The sequence below is a fragment of the Triticum dicoccoides genome, chromosome 1B (genome assembly GCF_002162155.2).
Source record: "Triticum dicoccoides isolate Atlit2015 ecotype Zavitan chromosome 1B, WEW_v2.0, whole genome shotgun sequence".
Taxonomy (NCBI): domain Eukaryota; kingdom Viridiplantae; phylum Streptophyta; class Magnoliopsida; order Poales; family Poaceae; genus Triticum; species Triticum dicoccoides.
In genome coordinates this window covers 142136876-142153219 of record NC_041381.1, presented here as the reverse complement: position 1 = coordinate 142153219, position 16344 = coordinate 142136876, and the positions used below count along the sequence as shown (strand labels likewise).

The window sequence follows — 16344 nt, the reverse complement described above, 5'->3', positions numbered from 1 at the left end:
GCAAAATACTACCAGGACTAAGTTCATGATAAATTTAAGTTCAATTAATCATATTACTAAAGAACTTCCACTTAGATAGACATCTCTCTAGTCATCTAAGTGATCACGTGATCCAAATCAACTAAACCATGTCCGATCATCATGTGAGATGGAGTAGTTTCAATGGTGAACATCAATATGTTGATCATATCTACTATATGATTCACGCTTGACCTTTCGGTCTCCGTGTTCCGAGGCCATATCTGTATATGCTAGGCTCGTCAAGTATGACCTGAGTATTTCGCGTGTGCAACTATTTTGCACCCGTTGTATTTGAACGTAGAGCCTATCACACCCGATCATCACTTGGTGTCTCAGCACGAAGAACTTTCGCAATGGTGCATACCCAGGGAGAACACTTCTTGATTATTAGTGAGAGATCATCTTAAAATGCTACCGTCAATCAAAGCAAGATAAGATGCATAAAGGATAAACATCACATGCAATCAATATAAGTGATATGATATGGCCATCATCATCTTGTGCTTGTGATCTCCATCTTCGAAGCACCGTCGTGATCACCATCGTCACCGCCGCGACACCTTGATCTCCATCGTAGCATCGTTGTCGTTACGCCATCTATTGCTTCTACGACTATCACTACCGCTTAGAGATAAAGTAAAGCAATTACAGGGCGTTTGCATTTCATACAATAAAGCGACAACCATATGGCTCCTGCCAATTGGCGACAACTTCGGTTACAAAACATGATCATCTCATACAATATAATATAGCATCATGTCTTGACCATCTCACATCACAACATGCCTTGCAAAAACAAGTTAGACGTCCTCTACTTTGTTGTTGCAAATTTTACGTGGCTGCTACGGGCTTTAGCAAGAACCGTTCTTACCTACACATAAAAACCACAATGATAGTTCGTCAAGTTGGTGTTGTTTTAACCTTCGCAAGGACCGGGCGTAGCCACACTCGATTCAACTAAAGTTGGAGAAACTGACACCCGCCAGCCACCTGTGTGCAAAGCATGTCGGTAGAACCAGTCTCGCGTAAGCGTACGCGTAATGTCAGTCCGGGCCGCTTCATCCAATAATACCTCCGAACCAAAGTATGACATGCTGGTAAGAAGTATGACTTATATCGCCCACAACTCACTTGTGTTCTACTCGTGCATATAACATCTACGCATAAAACCTGGCTCTGATACCACTGTTGGGGAACGTAGTAATTTCAAAAATTTCCTTCGCACACACAAGATCATGGTGATGGCATAGCAACGAGAGGGTAGAGTGTTGTCCACGTACCCTCGTAGACCGTAAGCGGAAGCGTTAGCACAACGCGGTTGATGTAGTTGTATGTCTTCACGATCCGACCAATCCAAGCACCGAACGTACGGCACCTCCGAGTTCAGCACACGTTCAGCTTGATGACGATCCCCGGGCTCCGATCCAGCAAAGCTTCGGGGATGAGTTCCGTCAGCACGACGGCGTGGTGACGATGATGATGTTCTACCGGCGCAGGGCTTCGCTAAACTCCGCGACGATATGACCGAGGTGGAATATGGTGGAGGGGAGCACCGCACACGGCTAAGGAATGATTCGTAGATCAACTTGTGTTGTCGTGCCTAGAGGTGCCCCCCTGCCCCCGTATATAAAGGAGCAAGGGGGGAGGGGGCGGCCGGCCTAGAAGGGGCGCGCCAAGGGGAGTCCTACTCCCACCGGTAGTAGGACTCCCTCCTTCCTTGTTGGAGTAGGAGAAGGGGGGAAAGAGGGAGAGAGGAGGAAGGAAAGGGGGGCCGCACCCCTTGTCCAATTCGGACCAGAGGGGGGCTGCGCGCCTCCTTCCTTTCGGCCTCTCTCCTCTATTCTCGTATGGCCCAATAAGGCCCATATACTCCCCGGCGAATTCCCGTAACTCTCCGGTACTCCGAGAAATACCCGAATCACTCGGAACCTTTTCGAACTCCGAATATAGTCGTCCAATATATCGATCTTTACGTCTCGACCATTTCGAGACTCCTCGTCATGTCCCCGATCTCATCCGGGACTCCAAACTCCTTCGGTACATCAAAACTCATAAACTCATAATATAACTGTCATCGAAACCTTAAGCGTGCGGACCCTACGGGTTCGAGAACTATGTAGACATGACCTAGAACTATTCTTGGTCAATAACCAATAGCGGAACCTGGATGCCCATATTGGCTCCTACATATTCTACGAAGATCTTTATCGGTCAAACCGCATAACAACATACGTTGTTCCCTTTGTCATCGGTATGTTACTTGCCCGAGATTTGATCGTCGGTATCCAATACCTAGTTCAATCTCGTTACCGACAAGTCTCTTTACTCGTTACATAATGCATCATCCCGCAACTAACTCATTAGTCACATTGCTTGCAAGGCTTATAGTGATGTGCATTACCGAGAGGGCCCAGAGATACCTCTCCGACAATCGGAGTGACAAAACCTAATCTCGAAATACGCCAACCCAACATGTACCTTTGGAGACACCTGTAGTATTCCTTTATAATCACCCAGTTACGTTGTGACGTTTGGTAGCACCCAAAGTGTTCCTCCGGTAAACGGGAGTTACATAATCTCATAGTTACAGGAACATGTATAAGTTATGAAGAAAGCAATAGCAACATACTAAACGATCAAGTGCTAGGCTAAGGAATGAGTCATGTCAATCACATCATTCTCCTAATGATGTGATCCCATTAATCAAATGACAACACATGTCTATGGTTAGAAAACATAACCATCTTTGATTAATGAGCTAGTCAAGTAGAGGCATACTAGTGACTATATGTTTGTCTATGTATTCACACATGTATTATGCTTCCGGTTAATACAATTCTAGCATGAATAATAAACATTTATCATGATATAAGGAAATAAATAATAACTTTATTATTGCCTCTAGGGCATATTTCCTTCAGTAGTGGGAGCCAAACCCGCCCGGAGAGAGCTCCTCTGACGTACGACACCTGCCGTTGGGCCGCTGTCAGGTGGACCAAGTTCTAGCCGGGCCGACGTGCCAGTGATGGAGCGGCACCCTGCCGCACGTCAGGGGATCCTCGTCCAACCCGCCCACCCGTCCTATAGCACAAAGACTACGTCATGTCACCGCATGCATGCATGTGGAAATCTTTTTAGATTTTTTGTGTTTAAAATGTTTTATCTCTTAAATGAAAAATCCGATTGAAGATCCGTATTCACCATTAAATCCCCCGCGACGAGATCTTTGAAACTAGATCTCATATCAATATATTTCGACGAATTTTTTTTGGTTTAAAGTTGCCGTGTCTGTTGCACATGAATTGCCATGATGTTTAACACTGAAGTTGCCATGATATGTTTCAACTATTTTCTTCTACATTTAAAAGTAAATTTTGACATATTATAAAACGAGTAATTAAGAAACTAGACTTGCCATGCACTATAAATTAAAATTGACATAATACATGCGCTTAAAATTGCCATGGTTCATACAAAAAAATATTTTCATGATCAAAGTACTGGAATTGCCATCATCGAAAAACTAAGGGTCTGTTTGGTTGGAAACTAGTGTGGCCAAACCAAAGTGTGGCTAGCCACACAAGTATGGCAAGCCACACAAGTGTTGCTAAGAAATTGGACGCCAAACTTTGGCAAAAGTTGGCAAAAAAATTGTCTCTTTGATAAGTGGGCCATAGGGGCAATAAAGTGTGGCAAAAACCAAACACATGCTTGCAAACTGTGGCTGCCAAATTTTGACTTAGCAAACTGTGGCCGGGAACCAAACAATCCCTAAAACTGCCATGATCTATAAACTACAATTGTCACATGGCAACTTTAGTTTAAGCACTATGACACCTACAGTGTAAACGTGATGACAACTTTTGGGCAAAAAAAATGGGAGCTGCTACGCGTCCGCCGGTGGATGTCTATTAAACATCCACCACCTCGACAGCCGTCAGATCTCCGCGCGCAAGCCGTCCGATCTAACTCCTCGCACACGCGCGTCGCCTTCCCGACACATTAATTCCCGAAGCAACAAACCAGTTGCAGAAACAACGGTCACGTTGCAGAAACAATTCCTGAAATAACAAACCAGTTGCAGAAACAACGGTCGCATTGCAAAAACAATTCCTGAAACAACAATCGCGTTGTAGAAAACAATTCCCGAAACAATGATTGTGTTGCAGAAACAACTATCATGTTGCAAAAATTTGAAGATTGCAGGAACAATTCCTGAAACAACGGCCGGAGACGGCTATGAGGGGAAGCGGAGCCGCTGCTGGCTTGCGCCCGCGGGAAGGGGCGGCGCTGCCCATCCCCGCCATCGCTGCGACCAACCACAAGGCCATTCAACCCCAGCTCCCGTCCTGAGCGTTGCCAGACCTTGTCGCCGGTCGCGTCGGCCGTCTACCTAGCATGCTCCCCGTGAGCGCTTGCTGTTGAAGTCACTAGCTGCTGCTTGCATCTACGTCCATGGGTGCTCTCCATCCTAGGCGTTGTGCGTGGTGGAGGACACTGAATGAGTTGGGGAAGGAGAGAAGATGTGGATGGGAGTGCTCGGAGGAGAAGATAAGGCAGCAAGGACGAAGCGGTGTATGTGATGACTGGGACACGTGTCGTCCATGGGAGGCGACGGGTGCACTGGAAAAATCAGTCGGTTGAAGGAAATCTTTTTCCAAAAAAAATTCGTCGAAACATATCAACATGGGGTCTAGTTTTGAAGATTTCGTCGAGACGGATTTAATGGTGAAAACATATTTTTAATTTGCTTTTTTAATTAGAAGATAACATATTTTTAAGCCAAAAACCCAAAATTTTCTACTGATGTCATCTGTTCATACGTGGCAAAATGAGTGGTGATGGAGGCATGTAAACGATGTGCAAACGCTTACACGTGTGGACGTTAGTTGTTCCGAAAGTAAATCAGGCAGCGTTCTCTCCATGCTTTGACGAACAACTCAACATGCGTCCGACTCCCGCGAGCTAGCAATCACAGACAAATACTTGTTGGTTGTGGCAGGCGTTTCTAATCTCAATCTAACTAGTACTCCTACATTAAGTCCATGCTAACATGGCTAATTGGATCTGTTTAGATTATTTTACTATTGTTTGAATGCAACATAATCAATGGTTGTATTCTTCTACTCCCTCCGTTCTTAAATATAATTCTTTGTATAGATTTTATTATGGACTACATACGAAGTAAAATGAGTGAATCTATACTCTAAAATGCATCTACATACATCTGTATACTCTAAAATGCATCTACATACATTTGTATATGGTACATACGAAGTTATGTTCACTAGTTTGCCTGACCGAATAAAGCAGTGACTGATGTTAAGGTTGCTAGCTCCTTGTGATATATTCTGATGAGTGCATGTATTTTGGTTTTTCGGTTAATCGTAAAAAATTATTTGGTTAATATGGTTTGGTTTCTAAATATTATGTGATTATTTCGGTTTTCATTTCTCCAAAACCGAAATTATAAAATGCCGAATAAACCGAACGCCCAGCCCGCACCCCATTCCGCTAATTTGCCTAATATAACTCGTCCTGACGAATTTGATGTAGAAAAAATAAAACTCGTGAGGACCAATTCGTTATCGCCTTCCTTCCGCGTCTTTATATCTGCTGGCTCTGCTCCCCGTGTTCGAAAGGTACAAAAACGACCGCAATCCGCAATCACGCAGGTCAGGGATACCGATGGCAGGCTCCGGCGAAAGCGCGAGAACTACGGCGGCGTCGCCTCCCGGGCCGCCCCCCGGGTTCGGCGAGGGTGCCCCGCCGGACAACGCTCTGCACGCCCTGGGCTTCGAGTTCACCCGCATCACCGGGAGCGAGGTCCTCGGCCGCCTCGCCGTCACCGAGACCTGCTGCCAGGTACTATGCGCGCTCGTCGCCGCCGCCACTGACCGTCTTGCCAGACCATGTGTGTATGTACTCGCGCCGTGATCGTCTTAATCAGTCGCTGCCGTTGGCGTGGTCGCAGCCCTTCAAGATTCTCAACGGCGGCGTCTCGGCGCTGATGGCGGAGTCGACGGCGAGCATCGGCGGGTACATGGCGTCCGGGTACCGGAGAGTGGCCGGCGTGCAGCTCTCCATCAACCACCTCAAGCCCGCCCGCCTCGGCGACCGCATCGAGGCCAAGGCGAACCCCATCCAGGTCGGCCGCAACGTCCAGGTACGTACAATCCAACATAACTTTATCCCCACACGAGACAAAATTCCCCTAGTTCCATTCGCTGGTTCATCGTGCAGATCAATTGATAAAAGCCAGTCTGTTGCTGGCTTACTGCATCTGCAATTTGATTAGTCAGCTGCTGCATGTGGAAGGAATGGTCAAGATTCCGGGTTGGTTGGGGGTTAGAAAAAGCAACAGAAAACAGCAATAGTGTTGTAATTGGAAAAGATGAGCTGCACAAGTTTGACACTTCTGCTTGCCTCACAAGTCTTCTCTGGCGGCTAACACATCTCTCTTCTCAAACACACTAAAAGAAGAAAAATGTTGTTCTGCACAAGAAAGTGACGGATGGGGTCAGATTAATTGCAGCAGTCCATGATTAACCATTGAATGTCCACGTGTCATGCTATCGGAATATACTTTGTTAAGACTCACTTAACTCAATCTACAATTATAGATGTGCATATGGCTCCTCTTCTATATTTTTCTTGTTTCTTCAGGTATTTCAGTTATTTGCACAATTTGTCAGTCAAAAGTGTCTGTATATGCTAAAAAAATCATGGTGAATCTGACAGGTTTGGGAGGTCCAGATATGGCTGTTGGATCCTAACACATCGGAGCACAAAGATTTGGTATCATCAGCAAGGGTTACCCTACTAACCAACTTGTCAACACCAGAGGAAATGAAGAGCTATGAGAAGGGCATCAAGAAATATGCAAAGCTTTAGGAACCGTAATATGTTAAGCGCGATATATTGCAGTCCAACAAAACTTAAGTACTCCCTCCGTCCAAAAATACTTGTCATCAAAATGGATAAAAAGAGATGTATCTAGAACTAAAATACATCTAGATACATCCCCTTTTATCTAGTTTGATGACAAGTATTTCCGAACGGAGGGAGTATATAAGTTGATATCCAAATCACTTGATCAAGAATGTATCACTTGCAATTTTTTGCAAATGTCCACGACTACCATGACAAGCATGTATCACTTGATCAAGAATTTTAGTCGGGAAGTGATGATAATCCAAGTAAAAATTCAGATAGTCCTACAGCTTGCATATCCGGCCTCCCTTTTTTTGTCTCTTCCTACATCACTAGTCATCTTCCCAGATCAATGCACTGTGAGACTCTGCCCGCATACTAGTATCTGAAGGAAATAGAATCATGACTAACTTTTCATTCAATCACTTTTTGGGAAACTAATGAAAAGCTACCCAACTTTTGGGAAGTAGTTGATGATGCATTTACCGTTACGTCTTCTGCAACTAATTTTGACAAGTTATCAGCTGTTTTCCAACTGTTGCAGAGCCTGTTGAAAAAGAAGAAAACATTCAGTCAAAAAAAAGAAAAAGAAGGAAACATTTGTCATTCTACGAATTAGAAATCATTTATTCAGGTAATTCACTCACTCTCCATGCCGGAAATGAGAAGATGGGCAGTGACAGAACTGAGCCTTTCACCTGAAATCAGGATCAGGGAAGTTCCACCAGCTAGCACTCTGTTCAACTTTTAGAACGAGTTTTGACCTGAAGAAATAATAGGTGCAGAACTGATATGGAACTTAAACTTTATACTACAGGACAGGGCGATGCTTGAGATAGCTGCCAATGAAGTAACATTGGGGTAGTATTACTCAACGGTCAATTCTACTTAAGGCTAGAATTTGTACAGGTGTAACTGGAGCTAGGTTTGTAGTGCAAACAACCATTTCAGCACATGAGCACAATTGCAGGGTGGTGACATTATTTTCTTTCAAACGCAATCTTTGAATTGATGATGGTTTGTACAGGAGAAAAAAACTCACTTGCTTACTTGGACATACGATCATGTTAAAAATTTATCATTTGAACTTAGGATATTTTTGGAGCCAGAAAACAAGTTTTAGCAGCTAGATTGGGGAGAGGGGAAGTGCAGAAGAACAATCGATGACAGGGTAGAATAGACAAAGGAACAAGGAGGCCAAATGCAGAGCAACTGAACTAAATAAAAGGGGCTCAATAGGAGATTGTTACTATAATTCTCAAGCTCGCAAGAAACTCGTACACACAACTCCGGTGCCGCTCTCGTGCCCCTCGGATGGGATTGCCAATCGTTTGCTTGGACAGTTCCAATGCTGCTTCCGTGCAATAGAAGATATGGTTCGGTCGATAGGATCAAGTGCCGGTCGTTGCTTCAAATCAAGAAGTGCCATCTAAAACTGGTATAACCATTCTTAAGTCAAACAGAGAGATAAGAACAATGTGTTAATGATGAGATTAATTTGTATAAATTCATAAAGGAATTATGGCATCTCGCTAAGGCACACATAAAGACAGTTGTTGCAACTTGCTTTGTCACAAAGGAACATCTTCTAGTCTAAGTGAAGCTCACACCACCACTGGCGGAGCTACATGTAACTCTACAGGGGCCATGGCTGTGAAGATTTTTTTATAAGAAGGTATAGATTGAGAAAAAATAATACAGTTTTTGTGCCCCTAGAAATTGGTATCTTCTCTTTGCAATAGATCTTGAGCAAGCAGGAGGTAACATTACTTGAAGACATGTTTAATTTGGTCGTAAACTTGAACTCGGACCAGTAAGACATTTGGCTTTGCCTCTATCTGTTGATAGGACCAAAGTTGCAGATTCATGAATGGTCGCTAAAGATATGATATGACAGATAAATTTGTATACAAGGCTCTGACAGAGAGAGGTGTGCGTCATACTGATAGTAAACAACGTACTTGCAGGACTTGGTTTTTCGTCTTTGGACTTTGGTTTTGGGAGCATGAACTACTGTAAACTTGGATGTGGTATCCAGTTTCATTAATGATAATGTAACGCGGGGAGTAGCAGGGTTCACAAAAACGTACATGAATTTTTCACTGATGTCTCAAAAATAAACCTAAATTTGTAGGACCTCGCTGAAATTTATGTGACCCCGTAGGGTGGATTGCACATGTGATTAGCTTAATGCCAGAAGCGGTGCCGGTGGACCCAGAACGGCAGGTGCCTGCCTATTGTTTCGCCAAGGACGACGACAAAACGGCCAACACCTATATCTCTGAACCAGATGTGGGCATGACGATGAAAGCTTTATCCCCAAGATCATAATGCAGGTTAGAGATCAGCCTTGTCGGAGTAAATGACCACGGGTAGCCTTATCAGCTCCCCCTGGCTTTCAAGACATCGGGCCCACTGCGCCCCTCAGGCATCCAAGACGAAGGGCCGCCTTCTCGTGGCCGACTGGTCCAAGCGGCCGGCTGCACGAAGGCGGCAAGGTTCAGCAAGCCACCCCGAAGTGGGCCGACTCCTAGCAAGCAACCACCAGAGTGCCCGACTCCTAGCAGGCGGCCCGTCATGCACCCTCAAAGTTTGCACCCACATAACGGCGATAAGACGGGGCGTGGCTACAGTGAAGCCTGTCGCCCCTGAATCCCGGAGCAAGCATGGCCACAGTGCACCGTACCGGGCGGCCATCCCCCGCCCGGCGCAACATTGTTGTCAGATTGACCATGACATCACCCATGGCAGGACAACCATGCCCCCCACGACGAGCCGTCGGTACGGCTTGTAGGCGGCGGGCCCTACCTGCGAGTGAGCTACCAGAAGGCGGCATGACCGAACCAGTCGGCATGGGGATAGGCCGGCTCCCAACAGTCGGCCTACCCTCACACTGGAAGTTTGTGCACCATTAACCAGATAAGACGGGGTGGGGCTACAGTAAACGCCCGCCAGGAGGCGGCACTTTAGCCACGCCCGCCCCAACAAAGCCATCGTCATTAGGGGCAAGGCTACAGTAACAAGCAGCCGACAGGGCCCACAGGCGATGGGCCCAACCTGTCCGCCAAGAGGCCGACAGCCGGCGGGACCCACCAGTCGGCGGGCCCCAGCGCCCGGCGAAGAAGCCGACGCCCATAGACACTGACGGTCTGGGTCCACACTCAGCCGGATTACCATTGTATCCTTGGGGGGTAGGTCTATATAAACCCCCAGGCCACCCATGCAAAGGGTTGATCTCTTAGAATCACACACACCACATATAGAGAACATGAGAGGTAGCCTTGCCCTTCTTTTCCTCTAGCCAAACAGCTCAAGGAGCCACTTGTAGCTACTTACTGATTTAGTGATCATGCGGAGACCCCGCAGAGCGGGACTCTGGATAAGATTCACCGGCTTGCATGTAAGTGTCTGTATGGTTTTGTCCTCTATCATAAGCACTTCACGTGGAATTTGATTTGTGTACATTGTATGGCAGTGCCCTGGGAAGCAATATAAGGAGATAGTCAGACGGTTTGCTGGTATAATAGAAAATGGGATGTTTGAATACGGCTGGCCGGCGCAACTTTGAGCCGGGCGTACACGACGTGTCCGATCTAGCTAGATCGCACGCACGGGAGACGGCTGTAAGCGTCCTGCCATTGCACCTTCCACCCACGTTCTTGTGGGGGGCAGCACCGCCCTTCTTATTCTTATCTCTTTCCCACCCTCTGAAATATCTCTCTCGTTGTTGTAGCAGCACATCTCCATCTCCTCCGCTGCTCATCCCCCCTTTTTTTGCGTGGAATCAGGTTTTTTATTTCAGTTCAGTAGGTTTACAATCAGCTATACAAGATCTTGAACAAAAAATGGAGCTCTATGCAGCCAACAAGCAGTGCTTCGAGCTGTCCATGCATAATTCACAAGACAATGAGCTACCCTATTTTACGATCTAGCAACCTTACTCGGTTTGAATTCCCGCTCTTTCATAGAATGTTTGATTCCCCACTCACCCCATTTCTTCTTCCCCATAGCAAAATACGAAGAGGAAGGTCACCAAAAAGCTAGCCGCGTGACACGCCCTGGCCGCTACAAGCAAACCTCGCGGCAGCTGCGAGCGGACGCCATGGCTGGCTTCGAGCACTCCTTTCCATGGTCGCCACAGCCAGACACGCTAGTTGGCATGGTTGGCTTTCCGACTTTTGCTGTTATAGGTACATCCCGACGATGTTGGTGGTGCTAGAGTTGTTCAAGTGATGATCGACAACTGGCAAGAGGTGCTGGACACGCCTCGCCGCTGACGCGTTTTGTTAATGTAAAAAAAGCTTTAAAAAAAGAATTTAAGCAAAAAGCCCGGTGCACTTTTTGATGCTGGGTCACAGGTTGGGTTCGGTGGCCTTTTTTATTTATGCTCTTTGGCATCTTTTCACAGATGACAGCCGTGCATATCCCTGTGTTGGCAATACAACTAGTAGAATTCGGCCTAATAAACCGGCCACTTCCTGATTAAACTTTCGGTATGGTACTAATCTGCGCACCTATTTGCCCGGTGGATTTCTCGCCCCGCACCGGCCCGAGAGGCCCGTTCCCCTTTCACTCTGTCGTCGCCGCAAAGTCTCTCTCCCTCGTCTGCTCTGTGGGCGGAGACTCGCATCGTCCCCGAGCTCCTGCTACTCATGGCGGGTGTAGCACCTCTGCGTGCACGTCGTCGCCGCCGCCGCCGCCGTCGTCGCTGGGTCCTCCCTTTTCCCCACGTAGGTCAGTTAGCCTCCCTGCTCCCGTCATCCCCTCGGAGCGGCAACGGCGGAGCAACGAGGAAGCCCTAGGCACCGCCAATAGCATAGCCGTCGCCAACAGCCCTGCCGCCGCGGCCTAGGCAGCAGCACGGCGTTTAGCTGACACAGCCTTACACCACCGCGTCCCGCTGCTGCCGCCTCGCACCACCGCTTTCTGCCGCGGCCTCGCACCATTGCGTCACGCGACACCCAGGCAGGTCGCCGCTGCACCCAGACTCTGAATTGGTCATTTCATTAGGTTTTGGTTCCATAACTATATGAAATACATCTTCTCATTTATTTCGTTATTATTAATTCCACGGTTTATGCCCAACCTGACTAGTTGGAGAGGAAAAACGAAAATATAAATCAATTATGTAATGATACTCTCTTCCTTATTATCTTTAAAGGCATGCTTTCTACACAACTCAAGAAAAATTCATGTGTGCTCATCCTCTGTTTATGGTTATCAATCATAGTTAGAAACCTCATGACAAACTATTCTGCACATCTTGTGTCAGAGAATGAAACTACTTGGTATATCTTTATTTATGTTGTGGGTGGATTCAACTGGCAACGTATAGCCGTTACTTCTGCTTGTCATACATACAGAGATTTTGCCTATCCATGGAATACTTTTTTTTTCCTGTTTGTAATTAGTTTCTCCATTCTCGTCTAGATTTTGCAGTGTTCCTTAATACGTGTTAATGACGTGGGCAAGAGTGAACTGATTCAGCTGTATTCTACCTTTTCAGATGCATTAGAAGCCATTAATTCTGGATTCGAAAAATCATCCAAGTTTCCGCCCGGCTCCTCTTCCGCAACGCCCCGGAGCCACTCATCGCTGCTGCACCACCGGCCTGCAGGCCATCGGCGCCACCCAAGACGCGCACTCCTTAAACCCCCGTCAGGCACAGCGCCCGCCAGGCGGCCAACCCCTCCCCCACCCCGGTTGCGCAGCGGGCTACCCTGCGCCTGGTCAAGGAGCTCGGCGTGCTCGGTTCGAGGGAGCGGATGATGGTGAAGGCGGCGGAGGCGCTGCTGCAGCGCTTCGACGAGCCGCTGTCGGAGGAAGACATCGACTGCATTGCCAGGCTCACGCACCTCGACATCCAGGCGTTGCGCACCATGGCCAGCCTGGCCGGCCCGGACGGTGCAGCGCAGGAGTGATCCATGTTAGTCGTCAGTTTAGTTAGCCTCCGGCGGCAGCTGCCCTTCAGGTAGCCTGAGCTAGGTTTTTTCTTCATGATTAGTGTAGGGTCTCGAGGATTAGCTAGATGCCAGTGTAATTTGGGGCCTATTGGTGGACACTGGCTCTCCCCGATCGTCCGGAGGTGTAGTTCTATGGGGTGCAGTTGTGCCTGTTTCTTCTTTGAAATAGTAAAAAAATTCGTCGCCGGAGCACCTCTATTTGCATTATGAATAGCACAACCATCCCAATCATGAATTGGAACGTCCGTGGATTGAACTCGCCGGCGAGGAGGGCCACCATTTGCGAGGTTGCAGACGCACACAGCCTCGCCCTGTTGTGCTTGCAAGAGACAAAGATCGACGCCTGGACGCCAGAGCTAGTCAGGGAGGTTGGAGGCCGCAGGCTTGACAACTGCGCTGTGCTGCCAGCGCTGGGCACTCGCGGCGGCGCCGCCATTTTCTGGGACTCCACAAAGGTCACCATAGACACGCAATTTGTAGGGCAATTCTCCATCACTGCAAGAGCGTTTCTCCCCCACGGTGGCATCGCCTTCTGGATCACCACTGTCTACGGTCCAACTGACGACAACAAGAAAGATGATTTCCTCGCAGAGCTGAGCGGAAGCAGGCCACCCCTAGGCGAACCGTGGCTGATCAACGGTGACTTCAACGTCATCTAGGAGGCAAGGGATAAGAGCAACCATAACATCAACAGAAGGATCATGAGAAAATTCAGAGATGCAATTGACCAAGCTTGCGTGCGTGAGATAAAGTGCAAGAACAGGCGCTTCACTTGGAGCAATGAGAGGGAAAACCCCACCTTTGTCGCCATTGACAAAGTCTTCTGCAACCAAGAGTGGGAGGCCATCTTCCCCACCTACACACTCATGGCTGCATCCACTTCCTGCTCCGATCACTGCCCCCTGTTGCTCACGGACACAGCGACGCCACCAAGAAAAGCAGTTTTCAAATTTGAACCCTTTTGGCCCAAGTTCCCGCACTTTCAGCAAACGGTCTAGAGGGCATGGCAAAGACCAGTTAACCATTGTTGTCCCTTCACCAGGATGAAGATCAAGCTAAAACGTACAGCGGCAGACCTGAAAATCTGGGCAAAGAGCATTTTCAGCAACACCAAAATGTAATTTCACCTTGCGTCTGAAGTGGTGCTGAGACTCGATGTGGCGCAGGAGAGACGCCAACTCACGCCAAGGGAATTCTGGCTGAGGAAGACCCTGAAGCTGAAGATTGTGGGGCTTGCAGCTCTCGAGCGAGTGAGGAAGAGACAGGCAGCACGGACCACCTGGCTCAAAGCGGGCGATGCAAAGACAACATTTTTTCAGACCAAGATAAACTCCCGTAGAAGAAAGAACTACATCCACTGTTTGGAATCAGAGAGCAAGCAAGCCATGGATCACAATGAGAAGGCCCAAATGATCCATGACCATTTCACCAAGCTCCTGGGCAGCAAGGAGAGAAGAACGAAGATGATCGACTGGGACAGGATACAGCTGCCCCGTCTGCAGGCTGGTGCGGGCCTCGACAACCCATTCACTGAAGACGAAGTCTGGGCTGCAATCTGCGCGTCCCCGGCCGAGAAGGCACCGGGGCCGGATGGCTTCAGCGGGTCCTTCTTCCGAGCATGCTGGCAAACGATCAAAACGGACGTCATGGCAGTCTTCCATGCTTTCTATCATCTCGCGGGAGGAGATTTTGCCGCTCTGAATCGCGCCATGATCATCCTCCTACCAAAGAAAGACGGCGCAACAAAACTGTCTGATTTCCGCCCAATTAGTCTCATCCACTCGGTGGCTAAACTGATCGCAAAGGTGCTTTCAATCAGACTCGGGGGTGTGCTTGATCAGCTCATCTTGCCGGCCCAGAGCGCTTTCCAAAAGAAGAAGGGCATCCACGACAGTTTCCTTTACGTCCAAAGCGCACTACGACAGTTCAAGAAGAAAAGATCACCGATGCTCCTGCTAAAGATCGACATCGCCAAGGCTTTCGACACGGTGTCATGGGAGTACATCCTCGAGCTGCTGCAACGCATGAACTTCCCGGCGCGCTGGAGAGACTGGATCGCGCTACTCCTCTCCACCGCGTCTTCCGCCTACCTGCTAAACGAAGACCCGGGCCCTGCGATTCTTCATCACCGAGGGCTGCGGCAAGGCGACCCGCTCTCGCCGATCCTCTTCATCCTGGCGATTGACCCCCTACACCGACTGCTAGAGGCGGCGCAGCAGGCCGGCACCATCACGCCACTGCCGACCGGCGCCGCGCGCATGCGCGTCACGCTGTACGCGGACGACGCGGTCTTCTTCGCAAATCCGGTGCGTTAGGAGATCGACGCCATCATGCATCTACTGGAGGGGTTCGGGGACGCTACGGGGCTACGCGGCAACCCTCAAAAGTCGTCGGCGGCAGCAATAAACTACGACAACGTAGACCTTATAGACGTGCTCCGAAACTTTGGCGGCGCCAGAGTGGGCTTCCCGATCAGATACCTAGGCCTCCCGCTATGCATTGGCAGGCTACGGCTAGTACACATCCAGTACCTACTCGACCGCATCCGCGCAAGATTGGCGGCTTGGAAAGGCCGGCTCCTGCCGATCGCCAGGCGCCGCGTACTCGTCAGGTCCGTCCTATCAGCGCTGCCAGCCTTCGCCATGGCGGTGCTACGAATCCCAAAGAAATTCTACAAGGATGTAGACAAAGCGCGGCGTCGGTTCCTGTGGGCACAGGACGAAGAGGTCACCGGAGGGAAATACAAAGTAAACTGGCAGCTTGTCACATCTCCGGTCGAGCACGGCGGCATCGGCATCCACAACATGGAGCGGTTCACGCGCGTCCTTCGCCTCCGCTGGCTTTGGCTCGCGTGGATGGACTCGGCCAGGCCATGGGCGCAACTGGAGCTGCCTTGCGATGACAAGGATAGAGCACTCTTCGCCTCGGAAACGAGGGTGACAGTGGGCGACGACAACATAGCACTCTTCTGGCACTACTCCTGGCTCGGTGAACAGCCATTACGGCAGGTCTACCCCAACCTATTCAGGCGCTCAATCAGGAAGAACCGCACCGTCGCGGAGGCGACTCGCGATGACAAATGGATCATGGACCTCAGGCATGACAACAGCCTGGAAATCATCCACCAGGCTGTGCTGCTGCAGCGACGCATCAGAGAGGCAAACTTGGTGCTGCAAGGAGGGACCGAAGACAAGATCACCTGGAAAGCCGATGGAGATTACACGGCGAGGTCAGCGTATCTCTCCCAACTCCCCCGCAGCCAACCTCGGCCATGAAAAGCCTGGTATGGAAGATTTGGGCGCCCGGAAAGATCAAGTTCTTCCTCTGGCTGCTGCACCAAAACCGGCTCTGGTGCAACGATCGCCTGCAGCGTAGGGGCTGGGAGAACCCCTACTTCTGTCAGCTATGATGCCGTAACCTCGAGTCC

At 48.9% G+C, this 16344-nt stretch overlaps 1 protein-coding gene across 1 annotated transcript; it reads left to right on the top strand.

The window, feature by feature from the left end:
• Positions 1-5651: 5651 nt before the first annotated feature.
• Positions 5652-7250, top strand: LOC119323861 (1,4-dihydroxy-2-naphthoyl-CoA thioesterase 1-like). Its single transcript, XM_037597573.1, has 3 exons — positions 5652-5886; positions 5996-6187; positions 6763-7250. Exons 1-3 carry the CDS (start codon positions 5710-5712, stop codon positions 6913-6915), a joined length of 522 nt encoding a protein of 173 aa, XP_037453470.1. The 5' UTR covers positions 5652-5709; the 3' UTR covers positions 6916-7250.
• The last annotated feature ends 9094 nt before the right edge of the window (positions 7251-16344 follow it).